Raw genomic sequence first — 19,876 nt, forward strand, 5'->3', positions numbered from 1 at the left:
TCTCATACTTGACCATTATGCAATATGTGAAGCCAAATTCAGTGGTTGGGATTGGGATCCTAATGCTTAAACTAAACGGATGAAGAATTGAAAATTAATACAATTTTGTGAAGTGAACAAGTTGAGGAATAGGTCTCATTTCTCGGAGTGATCTGAAAAACAGGACCATGAACTACCTTCTTTTTTTTTTTTTTTTGCAATTAAAATTTCTAAGTGAATCACTTTTTGCTAAAAAAATCAATTTATTTATTGATTTTTTTGATAGACCATGAGATCACATTGCATAGGAAAACATCTTCAAAGCTGAAATGTCAAAATATAATATGCCATCTGCTTTTTTTTGTTGTTGTGGGTTGCACTGTCTTAATTCTCAAACTTAATGGTTGATGCAAACAAATGCCCACCCCCTTTCTATGCGTTCCACAGCTTCCCAAACAAGGTAACTAATATAACAAAAGAAATAAATAAATATAGAAATGAAGGTATCCAACTCAAAATCAGCAAAACATCTCTCTCATATTTGCATGTTAAATTCCCACATACCAAGTGCTTATTTTAAAACCTTGAAACAAACATATCATTGTCTGTTTGGATGTTTTTACTTATTAGCAGAAATTAGTTGAGATTTGCATGAAATCCCACATCAAACAAACACGAGAGAGAAGAGGCTAGCATGAGTGTATAGATGAGGAGCAGGTAGCAACATAAAACATACTTACCTGGATGGGGTCAATGGGTGATCAACAAGACCCATGGCCTAGGTTAGTGACCTCCATTGCACTTTGGAGGGGTGCTCGCCTAAGGTCTACCCAAGTGGTGGAGCCTATGTCATAATTTGGTGGAGCCTATGTCATAATTTGTGGTAGTGGGGGCCTGCGTTTGCGCGGCCCCTAACCTGAAAATTGCTCCAAATTTTTGTTGTGGTTGATTTCTAGCATAACAGGGGGTTAATCTCTTATGCCCTTTGTAGTCTTGATGGTGAGAAAGTTTTGTATTTTGCCTCCTTCTAAAATAATAATTCTAATTTTATTTCTAAACCTGTAGGCAAATTAAAAAGCCACGGGCATACGTTTTATTCTCAAACTCCCAGCAGTAGAATGATATATATTAGAGAGATATATAACCACACACATCATTAGACGGAATGATATCTCTATCTCTGATGAGATGGGGTTGTTGGGTTTCTTTTCTCATCATCTAAATAAGGTGAATCATTCAAATTTTATGGATCTCCTCGTGAGTCATGCATGGGTCATGCTACTATTGACTCCCAACCTAGGTCTAAACCCAACCCAATTTCCAACAACAAAAATGTTTGAGACCTCTAAATGATGAGTTCTATAGGTGGGCCTCACCTTATGTTTTGATGTTTTAGTTTGTGATGTTGCATTTTTTTTTTATTTATTTTTTTAATGTATTGTCACATCATTAGAGTTGGCATTAGAGTTTCAACTCTAGTGCTCTCTATCATCACTCTTCTAACAAAACCATTTAAAGTGACAAGAATTATTTGCAAATTTTGGCCAGTTTTCAATATCAAAAGGCCTTATTTCATCAAAGCAGTTCCGCCTTTTCTTGTTTCATCAGTTCTATTGTTATGAACCACTATTTTCATTAACAACTCTACTGGGCAGTAGTATGAATAAAAGAGAGTTGTTTTGTTATCTAATAATTTTATTTGAACGCCTGAACTTAGGGTTGTTTTGAAAAGTTGGTAAAAGGCTGGCTTGTTGGCTTTTTTGGTGGCTTTTTTGGGAGAAGTTGGTAAAAAGCCAAAAAACTAACTTTTTACCAACTTTCCAAATTGCCTCTTAATCATCTATCCAGCATTTGGACCGAAGATTGGAGAGAGGTAACTGGGGCGCAGGATCCTCAGTTGAAAATTCCTATGTTACTCTCTGTTTCAACTATGAGAACCCGTATTTAATTATTTTCAGGATATGAATAATAAATTAATTTTATCTAAAACCTATTTAATAAATGTATTAATGTATAAATTAATTAGAAACTATCTCAATTTAGTCACTAACAAAAATATTCTTAAGAATAATAATTTTGTAGGTATTCAATGATTTTTGTTTTATAACTATTTTTGTAACTCAATAATTACCCTTATGTTACGTTTGGTTGAGAAATTTGGATAGAGAAATAGAAAAGATGTGTGAAATTAGTGAAATTTAGATATATTTTATTCACATTTCACCTACCTTTTTCATTTCCCTTTCCAAATCTCTCCTCAAATCCTCCAACCAAACACAGCATAACTAAATATCTTAGTTGAAAACTTCATCTAATTGATTTTTAAGGAACTAAAACACATACACATTTATACGAATTTATTATTACAAAAATAATAATAATTGCATTAGGTGCCTTTGCATGGCAAGCCTATAGGATAGGTTATGCTCTTGATTTTTGAGAGACTTGATATCAATCACAATTATGAGAAGAGCAAAGGGTTAGATATGTTTTATGAGTCTATTTGTGCAGATTCTAATTCTTAACTAATCGGAGAGAGTGAAAGCTAAGATTTAAAAGAAAAAAATTCAGAGCTTTAGGGAAAAAAAAATTCTTTTGATAGCAAAGTTAAGAGTTGGGAGAGAAGAAGGTGAGAAGGAGAAAGGTTAGAATCTTCCTACTATTTCACCACCCCATTTTGACTTCATTGCTAAGTAAGAAAACCCTTAAAACCTTCTCATTCTTTTTCTTCAATTTCAGAATATATTCAAATACTAATAAGCCTTAAAAAAAATCTTGATAGAGCTTTGTTTGTAATTACATGTGAATTTGTGAAATATATATTAGATGTTTGAAAATTATTATATATTGCTAAATTTAAAATCATGATATAATCTTGAATTTAGGCTTGCTTGTGTAATTTGTGATATTTAATAGATGATTTAGGATTTTATTTGATTTGATCATATGATTCTTAAATCTGCCAAAAGTTTGTACGAATATATAGACAATTTTATACTCAAAATTTCAATATGGTTTCTTCTACAAAGTTGGTAAGAATGATGTCTAAATCATCCAATTATTCTATTTTTGTACGAATTTAAATGGAATTTTAATTCAATATGGATTTTTAGACAGATTATGCTTCATGTTTGAAAAATCACTAAAAATTCTATATTAGACCAAATCTAGTATTTTCTGAGTTAAAAATTAAATTTGAGAAGTATAGTTTCATCCTCAATTTTTATATTATGGATTTGATTTTTGAATTTCAGTGTGGAATTATTTTAAGAAAATGTGACGAATTTGTGTTATGTAACTTTTTGTAATTTTATAGAATTATTTATAATTCATTTTCAGGAAATTATTTTTGAAAAATGACATGGTATGTTTGCTGAACATTCCTGAAAATTATATGAATTTTGGAATTGTCTAAATAATTTATTTGTAATTTTAACTACGAAATTTAAGTTCTGAAAATTTTGGGCAGAATATTAAAATAATCAAGATTACCATTTCAATTATTTATTAGAAATAAAAATAAGTTTTGTTCTAATTTACTTAATTGAATCTTGTAAATTAGTAATGCATGTGTAATGTTGTGATTTATTTTTGTATTAAAAATTATTATTTCACTTGATGGCTTGATTTACCTGTTTATAATAATATGTATATTGATTGATTATTGTAGAACATAATTGTAAATATTTTCTCTTGAAAATTGTAGTAAAATGGTATAACATTGATGGTGACCTAAATTTGTAATTATTAGTAATTATTATGAAAATTAACTAAAATGATCAACGGGGTGTACGAAATTAAAGGTTGATAGTTAATATCGGTTGTTCAGGATGAGTCCTGATTTTATGTAATTCTTGTCCAAAACCCTAAAATGGCACAAGACATATTTGAACCCTTATCAGTATTCGGTTTTAGAATAAAGGTGGATGTGTGGGTGGCACATAGGGAGGATACGTACCCCTGATAAACTGTTCTCTTGGAGCAAATCACGAAAACCACTACTTGGGTATGTAACTCTGGGCATGACCGTCCTTGGTAGTCACGGTTTGTAACACTTAATTATTTAACCAAGGGGAGTTTTAAATTAACCATGGGCCATAGCTTAGTGGTTGGTAAGTTAATATCTTTGGTGAGATTTTGAGTGTCACTTAATTTATTAAAATTGTTGAAATTATTTTAATATTTGTAAGTTATATGTTTGCAATTATATTGTTATATCATGCTTATAATCTCGTTATTTTTCTCGTAAAAAGAAAAGTAGGTTTGTTGTGTTTTCTTTCTGTGCTGAAAAACTCACATATATTTTTGTTACCCTTGCATTTTATGCCAAATTTTGACCCAAAAAAAAAGGAATGGAAGTTGAAAATGGGGTTGATGGTAACGTAGATGACTTGAAACCATGACTAGAGCCGAATAAATTTATAATCTTATATATTAACAATTAAGGACTTTGTGATTTCATTTAATGTTGTATTTGGACATTTTAAGTTTTTATTTATTTATTTATTTAGTGTTGTTTGAACCTTTGGTCATGTGTGAGAGTTACAATTTCTAAATAAAATGTTAAGTTTTTAATTTAATAAGTTATTTTATTTATTTAATTTCTCTTGATATTTCAAAATTTTGAGACATTACATCAACATAGTGTTTAATTTTACCTTAAGCATTATGTCTGAATATTCTTATATGATCTATTGATTATGACTTATATATAATTTGAGACGAGGAGAGAAAAGATCCATAACCAAAAATTGGTATTTAAATTGGCTCTTTGTGCTTAGGCTTGACAATCATTACTTCATTGGTATACATTGGGATTGAAAAAGGATCGCACAATGTATGTCGCACTACACGACAAGTTTTGAGGGAGATTTTCAAGAAGAAAAAAAAAAAAAAAAACTTCTTATTTGATCATCAATAGCCTCCCAGGGAAAGCCTACTAACTGTCATGCAAGACATTATTCTATATGGGATTTCTATGTTTTGCTATTTTAATTATCAATGGACAATATAATGAAAACAACATTATTAATAAAGTAAAGTTTTTCACAACAGTAGGCTCCGTTCACTTATCACACTTGTCAAGAGTTTTGATGGGAAAGTATTTTCATGAAAAAGATATACATCATAGTAAAGGATAAGAAAACTTAATTTCTTATATGTATGCGTTCATTGGTAGATGAATTTTGCCAAAAAGATATAGTAAAATTTAGTTGTTCAGTTTTTCAGTGGATGTGTGTGAAAACATATATTTTGTGGTTGAAAGTAACGTATGTTGAGATTCCCGTGACAAAATCCTCAATTTTTTGTGAGATATATACATTTTGAATAAAAACTTATTTTAGTAAGAAAATTAAAAATGTGAGTTTCATAAGTTTCTCACTAATGCAACAGTTATATGATTTTTTTATTTCTTTTATTTTCTTATACTTTTCCAAACAACCGAACAGGGTCGTAGTCACCCAAAGGAGCCATGTTGTTGGAAGGCTTATTTTGCTTCAACTATTGCTCCCAACCACAGGCATAGTTAGTAGAGGGAATTTTGCAAATTTACAAATAAAACTATCTACTAGATGGAATTGGAATCTGTTTGATGATTAATCATCTTAAAAACTGTAAAACCAACATTTCATTGCATGTTGTTTAGAAGTTTGCAAGGCACAACCTCCATGTCAAGACATTGCCGTCATTCCAACATTGAACAAACATGAAGCTGGAGAGGCAATTGTGAGGCAATAGATAAGGATCACTAAAACATATTTACCTGGACGGGGTCAAATGGGTGATTAATGAGGCCCATGGCCTAGGTTAGTGACCTCCATTGCACTTAGGAGGGGCGCTTGCCAAAGGTCTATCCAAGTGCCAGATCATTTGTGGCAGTGGGGGCCTGTGTTCACGCAGCCCCTATCCAAACTTAGTTCTATATTTATGAGTTGTGCTCGAATGGATTTGCATAAATGTTGAATATTCTTACATGTCAATCTCCCGAAGAGGGGAAAAAAGGGTAGCAAATCTAAGAATGTCGAAAACTCTTTGGCAGAGCTGTGTGAGCATGAGTTATTTCTCATACTGACCTGAAATTATTTATTGTTTCTCACTTTGTTCTAATTATCACAATTTAAAATTTTCAAAATTTTCAATTCCATCCCTAACAAATTATGTTCTCATTTTGGTCATTAAAAGTTTTCCCATTTTGGTCATTAAACATATTAAGTTTTCCCATTTTGGTCCATAAAACCAAACCCAACATAATCTCAAAACCATCCCCACCCCAAAATCCAACTAATCTCGAAAATCAACTTCATATAGGTGCACGAAAATGAAAACAGGTATGCATCATTCAAGTAAAGAGTCGAGTCACCCCTTGGGGCCACTGGAGGTTTGCCCGGTCGTTAACTTCAGGGCCCTCAGGATTAGTCCTGGCTTCCCTTAAAATCAGCGGGTTGGGGATACCTGAGTTATCAAAAAAAATCATTCAAGTAAAGAGGCTGCAAGTTGAAGTATTGAGGCTAGTGGAAGAGATCAGGTAGTAGGTCAGGAGGGGCAGGTGGTCAGTTGTGGATTGGGGTGATAAGGTGCATAGAGGAGGGAAGAGAATAGGAGAGTAAAGGAAAGTGAAAGTTCTTATGGCACCATTATTAGAATTTGGACTAAAAATGGAGAAAATTTGACAATTTAGAGATCAAAGTAAAAGAATCTTTTATCAAGGGCCAAAGTGAGAAAAGAATCATACTCTATGGGGGAGAAAGTGTAATTTATCCTATGTATATTTCCATTTTCCTTTCCCTTAATAATAAATTCATGATCCAATCCAAACATAAACATAGCTCCTCTCAGGAGCTTTTGGCAATTTTGTGCAAAATATCAGTTCTCTTAATGCGAAGGCACAATTAGGGAGCAAGTAGTGCTAAATTCAGAAAATGAAGGGAACGCCTCTCTATCTTTGATTGCACTACCAGTTGTCAAGCTAAATTTCCTTTTATCAAATTAGCATTGACCATTTCAATATACTTTATGCCCAAGCAAATAATAATATACTAGCAATTCAACTATCTTTCTTACTAACTAAATATATTGGGGAAAAGAAGTTATTCTGAGCATATTCTAAGCATCAAACTTTTGTTTTATTTCAAATTATAGAGGTGAGACCAAAACCCAGCCAACATACCCTCTTGCAGACACAAACATCAACTAAACTAGTAATATTCACAAGATTTATTTAAAAAGCATGAAGAACCAAAGCAAAAGCGCCCAGATCAAAACTGCATTGCAACCTTACAAACTTGACATATTATCACCTTTCTGAAGCTAGGAAAAATCTCAGGGCTCAAAAGTCATATTCTCTGCCTCACACTTCAAGGAGTCAAACAGCACAGATGACAGATAAGGTTCTCCAAAGCTGGGGAACACCACCTGTCAAAAACAAACAATAGAATATTTGTAGGTGGTTAAAATTCTGAGATTTGTCCAATGTTGTGTTCAGCCAAATTACTATGCAATATCTTCTAGTACATTAAAATTTGCCCAATTGAGAACAAAATATACACAAATGACGGAACAAAACAGCAAAGCTGAACTTGTATGCAGAAAATCAAACTTACAACAAAGAGTTTTCCAGCATTTTCTGGCCTCTTAGCTATCTAAATTGCAGCAGCTGCAGCCGCATCAGATGATATTCCTACCTACAATACATGTTACCATAAGCACCATCAAACTTGTGAACTAAAAATATAAAAAAAAAAACCTAAGACATGAACTTAAGAGTTCAGTAATTTTTAGAGAGGAAAGAGATATAAAAATGCCTGTAAGACCCACAGTTGAATAATATGAAAAATTATGTTCTTACCAGCAAACCTTCTTTCAATGCAAGAAGCTAGGCAGTTTCAATAGCTTCCTCACTTGATATCTGCAAAGTTCAAACATAAATAACTCTGCAATAATTATCAGAGATTGGCCTTTGAATATGAAAAGCAGCAATAAATGATGGAAGAGTAATAACAATTACATAAGCTTTCTCATACAAGTAAACATGCCCCATTAAAACACGTGTTATTATCACTATTGCACTGGAAAAATAACTACTTTAGCAAATCATAGCACATGTCAAAAGGTAGAATTTTTTTTTTTTTTTAAATCTGTTCTAATGTACAATGTAAACTGTTTTATTTGATAACAGGTCTTGGACTTCTCACTCACCCTAGTCAACGGTCACAAGAAATCCTGACACGTATTTCAATGGATAGACAATGGACCACATCAATGAGATGGCAATTTTTTCATTCTGCAACACCATTTTGTTAAGGGGTATTAGTGCATGAAGTTTGGTGAATAATACCATGAGTAGCAAAATAACTAGTAAGACCAGAGTCAATATATTCCCCCACATCATCAGAATACATAATTTTTACAACCGCCCCAAACTGAGTGCAAATCATTCTATGAAAGTTTTGAAACACAGAAAATACCTCACTCTTGTCTTTCATCAGATGTTCCTAAGTGGCCCTAGAACAGTCATCCATGAAAGTAACAAACCATTTTATTACCCTTTAATGACACAAAATGTGAGGGACCCCATACATCAGAATGAATCAAAGAAAATGAAACTGAACTATTATTAATAGAAGGAGCAGAAAAAGCAAAAGAAGCTCTGTGTTGTTTTCCACGTTGACATGACTCACTAAAAATCAGACACATTATTTTTCTAAAAAACAGAAGAAAAAGATGCTTAAGTAGTAAAAAGGAGGGATGTCTTAAGCGACGATGCCACAGCCAAAGGTCTTCCTTGGTGGATGGTAACTAAATAGATGAATGAGCTAGCTTGTCAGTCTGATCCAGAATGTTGAGACCATGGTCCTCTCTACCACTACCAATCCTCTTTCTCGTGATAAGGTCCTAAAAAAGACAATAATCAGGAAAAAAACGTCACATTACAATTCAAATCACGAGTAATACGATTCAAAAATAAAAGATTAACACTAAAATTGGGAACATGGAATACAGAGGATAAAAGAAGGGAAGAGGTGGCATGAATTAAACCTTTCCCTGACACAGATGAAATAGTACTGTCTGCAATACGCACTTTTTCCTGACCTGAGGAGGGTGTATACTCTGAGAACAAATTAGAGGAACCAGACATATGATCGGAAGCACCCGAATCAATAATCCAAAGAATAGTTTTATGAGATAGCAATGCACTTGTAAAGGAAGCCAAGTTACGTGAGTTGGCAAAAGAAGAAGAGGATGCACCGAAGACAGTAGGAAAGGCTCGACGGTCTAGCAAGTGGCAAAGACCAATCTCAAACTCTGAGGCAGACAACCCAGAAACATCAGCAGCCGGTGAGACAACAGGAGCTGAAAGTGGTGCTCAACCGTTTTAGAAAGATGTGCCCGAGCATTGGTCCCTCGGCCTCTAGACTAGCTCGACCTACCCCATCGAGAACCAAGATGATCTCCTCAGCCACCGGATGGAGTTTCATGTAGCTTCCAGCAAGTCTTACGTGTGTGTCGAGGTCTACAGCAGTAGTCACAGAAAAGAGTATCCTTCTCAGAGAAAGGATGAGAACCACAAGTCATACGCTCTTCATCTCGGGGGGTGCAAAAACCAAGGTAGAACGATCAGTAGTGGGAGAAGCAAGCATCGCGGAACGGCGATTCTCCTCATTCTGCACAATAGCAAAGGCTTCCTGGAGAGAATGAAGCATATCCATACCAAGTAGTCTACTCCGAATTGGATCATACTCCACACCCAGGGCTTCAAAGAACTTGAAGACTCGCACCTGTTCTACAAACTTTCGGTAACCAGCAGAATCCATGGGGTAGACAAGTTTATAATCCTGAAGATGATCAAGTCGCTTCCACCCATTGCTAAGGAAGGTAAAATACTATAGAACAGTCATCTCACCCTGTACCGACCTTTCAATGGAGCAACGTAACTCAAAAGTCTATGAGAAGTTCCCTTTGCGGGAGTAAGTGGTAGCTACAGCCTCCCGAATATCCTCTGCAGTGTCCATAGCCAAATAGCCCTCTCCAATCTCAAGGACCGTAGAGTGGATCAACCAACCCATGATGACCATAGCCAAATAGCCCTCTCCAATCTCAAGGACCATAGAGTGGATCAACCAACCCATGATGAGAGAATTGGTGATTTCCCACTGATCATAACTAGGGTCCACAGTGCTAGGTGCCTGTATTCTGCCATCAACATACCCCATCTTCCCTGTGCTCTTCAAAAAAAATAGTCAAACTCTCTGCGACCACGCTAAATAGTTTTGACCATTGAATAGAGAAGATTGCCGACTAACCCTAATAGGCTGTCGGGGAGCCTAAGAGGACTGTTCTGGAGTGCCGACGGCCTGGGTAAGGGGTTTCAGAGAGCTGGGTGGGGTTGGTATTGACTGTTGGTGTAAGAGGGTATGGAAGGATTAGGTTATGGCTGGGTATGGCTGGATTAGGGTTACTAGGGTACAGGTGACTTTAACACCATGAAGATTTTAGAGAAGGGAAAGAGTTGGGAATGAGTGAGATCCCATCCCCATTTATATTGATAATAAAGCGTAATTACAGGAGTGCCATCAGGCATAAATTATGGGCTAGACCATTACATCAATCAAAGAAAAATAAAATCAAATAAGAATAAAATATATGCAATATTATTTCCTATTCTAACAATCTCATAATGGACCTAAACAGATGATATCGATCAAATAATTAATCTATCCAATCAGCTACCAACATATGCTGATACGTGATAATACAGAAACTCAAAAGTACTGGTGCCATAATACCTTTGGGTTGGCAGGGTTTTAAAATTGACGAAGAATGTAGGCATTGGAGGTCTTTTCCTTTATTTCTTCCTCCTTTTGAACAGCCCCTTTCATGCCCCTAGCAGAATCTGTAAGAACCAACTCAGCTCCAAAAGAATAATTCTCCTTTCCAGACTCATAGAAGCAGGCATAGTAATGATTAGTTTATAACCCTTAGCTACCACCATAAAAGCCAAGCCAATACTAGTATTACCACTGGTAGGCTCAATGAAGACACTCTTCAGCAATCATCATTTGGGCAGACAATAACAAAGGAAAGTTTGTCAAGCTCCCATGAACATTGTAGAAGGAACAAGCAAAGTGTACAGGCATGTTTGCAGTAAATTAATAATTCCCTTCATCTGTAGCAACTTAATACAGTTCATATAAAGGCACATTCCTATATGCGATTAATCAAACGAACTTCCCATTTTCGAAACCATGGTTTTGTGAAATAGCAATGATAGCCACATTGGTACTAAGATAGAAAGAAGTGAACATACATAATAGAGGAAGAGTAATCTTGTATTTTCATAGAAAACATTTGAGGTCAAAAATATAAAATCACATTCAAATACATGTCTATATGATAGAAGATGATACATTTGGACTAACCTCACCAGGCCTGATGACGCCTTTCTCCTCTGCATCTTGTATCATACTGTACCTAATCCTGCATGCCATGCATGATTTAGGATATCAAAATCTATAAGCAAAGTCCTATAATACATATAATTCTAAAATTACGATGGAGATTGAGATTACTAAAAAAAAAGAACAAAAATATCTAGCTACCTGTCTTTAACGCTAGAGCAGGGTTCCATCATCCCTAGTTTGGCAGCAATACGAGCAACACAACCATCGGCAATATTGTTGAGATACACCAATGGTGTTTTACCTATCAACTGTACATGTCAAAACAACAAGATGAGTATGATAAACAGCGTCCCTTAATCTTAGGCTCCAAAAAAAAAAAAAAAATAAATTCAGGATGAATGCAGCTTACTTCAGTAATATCTTTTGCAATGGCACACTTTTCTGCCATTTTGGTCAGATCACTAAGACCACTTAAAAGAGTAAAAGAGATAAAAAAATAAATATCAAAATAATGTTCAACGAACTACAGAGAAGAACTAATATTTTGAAATCTTAGTGTCGGTGCATAATATATGCACTATACATTTCACTATTAAAATTATTTTCTACATTCATCACTTTGATATGTATTCACCCATGAATTGTGTAATCTGAATTGTGTATCTTCAATATATGTAAGTGCCAGCTAGAATGAGTAATAGCATTGTGGAATTAAGTCAAAAAGTAACTGACAAAACAATAAATGAAACAATGTTATATAGTCAAAGATGAATAGTAAATATTAAATGTTATAATAGTGTTTAATTCAATAAGTGCTGAAGCAAGTGAAAAAGAAAATGAATGTTGACTGATGTGTAATGGATACATGGTGTAAAGTAGTGTTTTGAGAAAAATGTCTTCAATGGAGTTTCCCATTGTATTGCAAAGCCAAAGGAAAAGGCCATGTGTGTGATCAAAAAAGGAGTCTCTCATATGGCTCTATTTTTATTTCTAGATTCTGTATTGTGTTTTTACAGAAAGATTTCATGTGACATGTAAGGGTGTTTCCATGGTGGTGCTTTGGGCTCAACCTAATGTGTAGAGATAGTCTGAGCCAACACGACTACTAGTCGAGATGTTATATCCTAGGTTTGACAAGCTGGATTTAGAGCCTCTATAAAGATTTCTCTCTCCAGATCGTATAGAAGTTTTCAACAAAGGGCGCCACCTCATGAATGAGGTGATCTTGCAGCCGGATAGAAGCCACATTCCACAAGTGTTTTCGGTCAAGAGCTCACAACAGCAAACTTCTGTGTGTGTGTGTGTGTGTTTTTTTTTTTTTCAATTATCAAATGAAATCAAATGTGCACCCAAATCACACACTCCCTCCCTCCAAAGAATCCCCCTCTTCTTCTTCTTCTTCTTCTTCTTCTTCTTCTTATCTCTCCCTCTCTCTATATATATCACTCTCTATATTCAAATCTAAATCTATATTAGCTTGATTCATGCACTAGAAGCTCTTCACAGATTTACCATTCCTCTCAAATTTCCATTTTCTCTAATCAATGTTTTATGGTTATGCATGGGAATGTGTGCGCATGGGAATCAACTCAAAACATGTGATCGCAAATGTCATGAGATCCTAAAATTGCAGAGGCAAAAGCAAGACCAAAGCTCGTTGGCAGTCCAATCAAAGTTCTATCGCTTGAAGTACTTGGCTGGGTATTTGTTTCTTTCTAAGATACTAGTTGGCGGGTTCACACCTGCTTAGAACGTGATCGTGGCAATAAATGAGGCCACTACTAATAGCACATTACATGCATCACTTGGTGAATCTCTTGATGTTTGAAACTTGAAATATTCAAGCCAATCCTTTGAGGATTCTTCTGATTGAAGCCTAGTCAAGATAATTTTTGCATCTTGCTGAAGAGAGGATGCTAAAGGGATGACACAAATATCCTAAGCCCCAAGAGTTTCAGCATGTCAAAGAATTTCTCAAAGTCTCACATCCATGGGACTTTCAATCACCATATCCAATATTGGACATCCATTGCTTTTAAATCTTTGCATTTGTAGCTTTAACTTCCACCGTCCCATTAATGGCATTGCTTTTACCAAGCATTAATTCTTTGCACTAATGGTCTAGGACCACCTCACTGCTATTACAGAGGTCTTCCATTTGTGAGCTTCTAAATGAAAATGGCATCATTCCACTAAATGTCTTCCTTGTGAGGACGTAGCTCCTCTCTCTAGCCACAAAGATCACCTCATTTGTAGGTGGTGCCCTTTGGTGAAAACCACCACACAATCTGGAGATAGAAATCTACATAAAGGATCCAAATCTAGACAAGCCATATGACAAGGTCTGCTACACCGGGTGGCTATGAAGGTTTTACCAACCATAGAGGGATTGAAAGGAAGCGAGATTACCATGCCTCAATTCACTTTGAATAAATCAATTTATTTGGATATACTTTGTGTAATAGTGAATGATGTATAAACACATAGTTTAATATAGTGGGCAAAGACAAAGATCCGTGGATGTAGGCTAAGTTAACCAAATCAAGTTCAATTTGGTGTCTTCTCATGGTGATAGTTTTCTAGCTCTAATTTTTTTTTTCCCCTATATTTTGTTTTGGTGGTAATTACACCAACACTTAGTATGTTTCCTTCTTTGCGAACCAAGAAAAGAAAAGCCTCTGGCCTATAGGCCTACGAAGCATCGACACAACACTTCACAACAAGTGTTGTAGAGGTGTCGGACACAAGAACACATTGGGGACATGTATGGGACACACCACGTGGTATATCCCTTTATTTAATTAATTTGTGTTCAGGGGACACGTGAGGGACACTTCAAGGACACTATGGGGACACTCTAACTAGTTTTCTTCCCTTTTTTCTTTAGTGCTTTTGATGGATGTTAGATGTTGAATGTTTATTGTTTTTTGCTTATATTTAAATACTTAATAGATCATCTATAAAAATAAAATATATATATAATGATAAGTGTTAATTTAAAAGTAATATATTTTTTAAAATATCAAATTAGTGTTAGTTTTTATTAATTTTGATTGTTCGTGAATATAATATTAACCTACATAACAAATAAAAATATATGAAAAATATATTTTATTGTAGTGTCCTTGCCGTGTTTTTGTCTCTATTTTTTTTAAATCATTGTATCTCTGCTTCTTAGCTATGGACACCGAGCCGAATACTTGATCTAGTTCAAATGTGTGTATTTAATTGTCAGGTACCAAAACATAAACAAAAAATTACGTTATTTTCTTCTGAATCTCCTTAGCAACCAACATAGGCTAGGAACTTTCAATGACTAGCTAAGAGACAAAACTATATAGTAAACAAATCTAAGACTAAAAATACAGAGTAGATAATTCATCAGAAAAAAATATTGCATTAATAGACAAAAACCGAGACTACACAGATAAGAAGGAAATGATTACAACAGAACGCATGACCAAATATATAAAAAAAAACTGGACTTTATTTCAAGAATATTGAGTTGGTCTCAAAACTAAAGTGCAAACATTGACATGTTTAGAATGATAGACTATATGTTTCAAATAATTTAGTCCTTATCTATTCTATTATCTATACAATTATATAAAGCACACAGCTTTTCAAGGGGGAGCTTCTATTAACAGACCACAAAAATTCTTAGTTCAGACCATTTTGTCTTTCAGATTTCAACTTCCAAACAAAAACTCTCGGTAGTTGGTATCCGGACAATTGATTTTCGTTTAAAATCCCAACAACAAAAATGATGTGAGCTCACACAAAGAATTGTGTGCAACTAGAAACTCCCTTTTTGAAGCTTTGTCACAATTTTTTGTATAACTAAAATATCTTTGATCAAATAAATATTCCTTTCTTTTCTTTTAAAACATTGTAAATCCTTAATGTTTCAAATTTAAGTAACTGTCATGATTGTTTTAAGCGAAAAAGCACTAAAATTTAAATTAATTTTGACAAATATTTTAAGTAGTTAAGATCTGAGGATCATAGCCATTAGAAGCATTTAAGTATACAAAAATCATAGCAAAGATTCTGTGTGTGGTTTACATGATTATATAGTTCTAACAGATCTAAAAGGGATGAACCAAAACCCACAAAACTGAATGATCCCAGAAAAATACGATATAAATCATAGCAAATTCCAATGCACGACGCAACTCAACTACACAACCTGTTTTGTTTTCTCAGATTCGAAGTCTGGACTATAATTGAAAATCAATTTATCTCATATATATCCTTTTTTTTTGTTTTCTCAGCAGCCAAACAGAGTGCAAAACAACTTATCAAGTACCAAACACAACTCTTCGCGCAATGCAGATTTTTCAAAGCAAAATCAAAGAGATCAACAAATTGATATATACATAAACAAGAAAGAAAATGCAAGAAAAACCGAAATGGAAAATTCACCTTTTTGTATATGTGGGTCTCTCACCCTGAAAACGTTATCGCTCAGCCAACCACGAACAATACTCTCTTCACATTGAAGGTAAGACACATGAACTTACTCCATCTGAGATCATTGGAACTCAATTACTTTTTCTCCCCCTCTCTCTCTCTATACTTAGAGAGAGTCCTTCATCTTCTCCGATCACTCATTCCCACGCCGGAAGGGTTTTCCGGCCAACCCTGGCCAGGGAGCTCCGACAATGCTCTGTTTTGCATATCCCAGTTCCTGGATTGTCCATTTCAGCTGTGAAGCACTGATCCACTTTCATCTAGTGCGGGATTCGGTGCGCATAAATACATCCTAAAGTATGTTTCCACAACAACAAAACCCTGGATAACAAAGTGGTAATAACAATAGTTAGTGGGTTTCACTATTTAAACTGTCCACAAATCGTTTTCTAAATTTTTACACACAACACTGAGAAAATATAGAAAATTACACTTTTACAAGCTAAACAACAACAAAAATGTAGATTCAAAGCCACAACTACATGTTTGTAGTAGAGTCAGGGTAAAGATAAAATAAAAAACAGAATGAAATTCATCCATTCAGTAGAGGTATATAGATAGAAAAGGAAAAGAAAAGGAATGAACGTAAAAACATTGTTGTGTGTTGATACAGGCCAACAATAGAAGTTGTAAATTAGAATTTTGGGCGCTGATATGAAGATATAGTAGAAGACACAATCACAATTTTGTAATGAAGGTTCCCCCCTCCCCCCTCAATTTTCTCTCCTATGCTATGCTATGCTATTTTATTTTCTCTGAAATCTTCTTCTTCTTCTGTGCTACTTCCTTGCATCTTTCCATTACTGAAGCTTAGTTTGCCCTGTTTTTCCTTCTCTATTTCCTATTGGAATATTTTAGGGTTTCCTCGTTTGTTCAATCACCGTACTTGAAATTTCGTCATTCACAACAAATTGGAACTCTCAGTTGTGTTAAAGTTCCAAAAAGAAGAAGAAAAAAGAAAAAAGAAAAAAGAAAAAGAAAACCCTCTGCTGTAATAAAGATATATATGAGATGATGCTGGTATTGAGAAATAAACAAACGAAAAAAATGGTATGACAGACATTTGTTTGTACCTGCAGTTGGGTGCTTATACATATACATGTACACAGATCTTGAAGCGAAGTGAGTTGGTTGATGTTGATGTTGTTGTTGTTCTCGTCAAGAGCACCAAGTGACAGGGACTCCAGATTATAACATGATCTTATCTCCAATTGACCGAGATTTCTGAGATCGTTGGCATTGGGTAGAGATTTGAGCCTCTCACAATATATTCAAGAGATGGACTATCAATTTTGATCCCTTCTTCAGCAAAAGGTGACTCTGATTTTCTGCAAACCTCAATCTGAAGTTGAGTTAGTGTGGGCAGTAGCCCACTGCTTGGTGTTAAATATGTGAGGTTTGCACATTCAAAAACCCACAACACTGGAGATTATTGAGTGTCATCAACTCGGGTAAGGACTCCCAAGCATTGCCAGTATCAATCACAAGAATAAGTGGCAAACCTTTCTTCGGAAAAGAGACTAGACTTTCACAATCATCGATTTTAAGCACCCAAGAGACGTGTGGTGTGGGTGTGCAAATCCTTAAGGCCCCGTTTGGTTTACTTTTAAAATTATAATTTGTAATGAAATTATAATTTAAATATAAAATTATGAGTTGAATTTTGAAAAACAAAAATTTATTTGGTTATAAATTTTAAATTTTGAAAAGAGCTTTTCAATTTTAAATTTTGAAAAAAGTTTTGGATTGTATTTTAAATTTTGAGTTGTATTTTATAATTTTTTGAATTTATTTTTTTAAATGTTTAAAAATGTTTAATAAAATTTTATTTTTTTATTATAAATATATAATTTTTTTTAATATTTTATTTTATTTTATTTTATTTTGTAAATATTTTAATTTTTTTAATATTTTAAACTCAACATACAATTCCACACTCAAATCGTAACTAAACACATAAGTCAAAACTCAATTTAAAAATTATTTTCAAAACTCATAACCAAACACATAACTTATAACTAGACACTACTTTCAAAACTTCACACTGAAATTGTAGCTAAATACATAACTAAAAAATTAAAATATTTAAAAATATATATATAAAATAAAATAAAATAAAAAATAAATAATTTTTTTTAATTTTCTTAATATTTAAAAAAATTATTTAAAATGTTTAAAAAAATACAGCTCACAAATGTATGAAATATGACGCACATTGAAATAGATAAATAAATATTTATCCTAAAAAAATAAAATTAAGAAAATTTTAAAATATTTTAAAAAAATAAATCCAAAAAAATTCAAAATACAATTCAAAACTCAAAATACAACTCAAAATTTTTTTCAAAACTCATAACCAAACAAATTTTCTCTTTTCAAAACTCAACTCAAAACTTATAACTCAAAATACGACTCTATATTCAAATCTTGATTCTAAAAATAATTTTAGAAAATAAAATAAAATAATATTTTTTTTGAATTTTTTCTTAAATATAGTTTTTAAAATAGTTTAGTTTTGAATTTTGAGTTGTGTATTTAGCGATGAGTTTTGAAAATAGTTTTTAATTGAGTTTGATATGTTATTAAATTGTGTGTTTGATTATGAGTTTTGAAAAAAGTTTTAAATTTTTTTAATTGAAATCACAATTCTAAAACAAAACCAGACGCCTATGTAAATACTCGAGTCTCGTCATGCAATGTTTCTCTTTTTTTCAACCTTCTCCTTATTCTTTTTCTGGCTCTTCTTCAAAAAAGCAAATGAATTTGTCGCATCCATAAATCTTCAAATGTTGGAGGTTAGGGGTGTAAAAATGGTCCGTGGCTCGTAAGTGGTCCGAACTCTGCCCACCTCTCAGGGTAGGCCCGGTCCAGCCCAGTTAGGCCTGGGACCGAGCCCAGCTTGGGTCTAAGGCATTATTTTGAAGCCCAGCAAGTGTCTTAACAAATCGGCTCGCTAAGCCTGGCCCACTTGGGCCATCTGAGGCCCAATGTCAATTTTTGAAGAAAATAATCAAATTTTGGCAGAAAAAATAGAAAATATATATATATATATATATCTAGGCTCGCCTTGAGACCGTATACCTCTAGGCCTAGACCTAATTTTTTTTGGCCTGTGGGTTGACCCGAATCACAGAAGCCCACGGCCAAATTTACACCCCTACTAGAGGTATGGGAGACATTGTTATAGTCTCACATTATTCTCCCACAACATCACGAATTCTTTACAAATGTCCAATTTCTCCAGTCCCATTAAACCTTGAGTAAACCATGTTAGTAAGAACACCAAATTTTCAACCTAAGAAAGGTCCAAAGCAATTATTGAAGTCAAATGCTTAGACGTTGCATTATGTGGTAACACTTCATCAACTACACTTGGATAGTAAAAGGAATCGAGAACTGTACCAAATCTAATATCCAAGGTAAAAGAACCAAAGTCAAGTCTGTTCTTCATCTCTAAGAGTGCTGGAAGGCTTGGGAGGGTAACATGACTAATAAACAAGGACGTAAGTGATGGAAAAAAGAGTCTCGAAGCATCAATTAACAATTGTGAACAACGACTAATCTCAAGAGATTTACTACAAGAAAGATCATTAGGTAATCTTCCAACAAGTTCGGGACAATCATCAATTTTAAGAGATTTTAAACAAGGAAGATCATTGGGTAATCTTCCTTTGAGTCTCGTACACGATAGGATGGAAAGCTCACTGAGTTGACCAAACGGCTGAACTCCCTCGATTTTGAAAGCCGACCAATCCTTCCATTTTAGCATATACACAAACTCAGTCTCTCTGTAGAAGGGAAAGGTTTGGCACCACATTGCTGCCCATAGAACTCACAACCGAGGCACTTTATTACACTCATTCCTTCAATGTAACGGTCTTAAAGTAACGATAGTTGTCCAAGCAACGGCAAAGATGTGCAATATTTAGAAAATTCTAATCGCATAGGCACTATTTCAGAGAACAAAGCATCTCCACCCAATTAGATAATCTTGAATTGCCATACCCACTGTACGGGGAGTAAAT

At 34.2% G+C, this 19,876-nt stretch overlaps 1 protein-coding gene and 2 pseudogenes across 1 annotated transcript; 2 read left to right on the forward strand and 1 right to left on the reverse strand.

Moving 5' to 3' along the window:
• Positions 1 to 711: 711 nt before the first annotated feature.
• LOC145820799 (U1 spliceosomal RNA) lies at positions 712 to 894 on the forward strand (annotated as a pseudogene).
• Positions 895 to 5,735: 4,841 nt separating this feature from the next.
• LOC145820755 (U1 spliceosomal RNA) lies at positions 5,736 to 5,887 on the forward strand (annotated as a pseudogene).
• A 1,197-nt stretch (positions 5,888 to 7,084) lies between these two features.
• Positions 7,085 to 17,369, reverse strand: LOC114285764 (cysteine synthase). Its single transcript, XM_082915321.1, is given in 11 exon segments — positions 7,085 to 7,392; positions 7,581 to 7,661; positions 7,826 to 7,885; positions 8,176 to 8,260; positions 10,764 to 10,894; positions 10,897 to 11,020; positions 11,397 to 11,454; positions 11,577 to 11,686; positions 11,788 to 11,848; positions 15,804 to 16,172; positions 16,925 to 17,369. Coding segments are annotated over 6 exon segments (546 nt in total). The 5' UTR covers positions 11,827 to 11,848; positions 15,804 to 16,172; positions 16,925 to 17,369; the 3' UTR covers positions 7,085 to 7,392; positions 7,581 to 7,661; positions 7,826 to 7,885; position 8,176.
• Between the last annotated feature and the right edge of the window lie 2,507 nt (positions 17,370 to 19,876).

This window comes from Camellia sinensis, chromosome 2 (genome assembly GCF_055761805.1).
Source record: "Camellia sinensis isolate YWXY chromosome 2, ASM5576180v1, whole genome shotgun sequence".
Taxonomy (NCBI): Eukaryota; Viridiplantae; Streptophyta; class Magnoliopsida; order Ericales; family Theaceae; genus Camellia; species Camellia sinensis.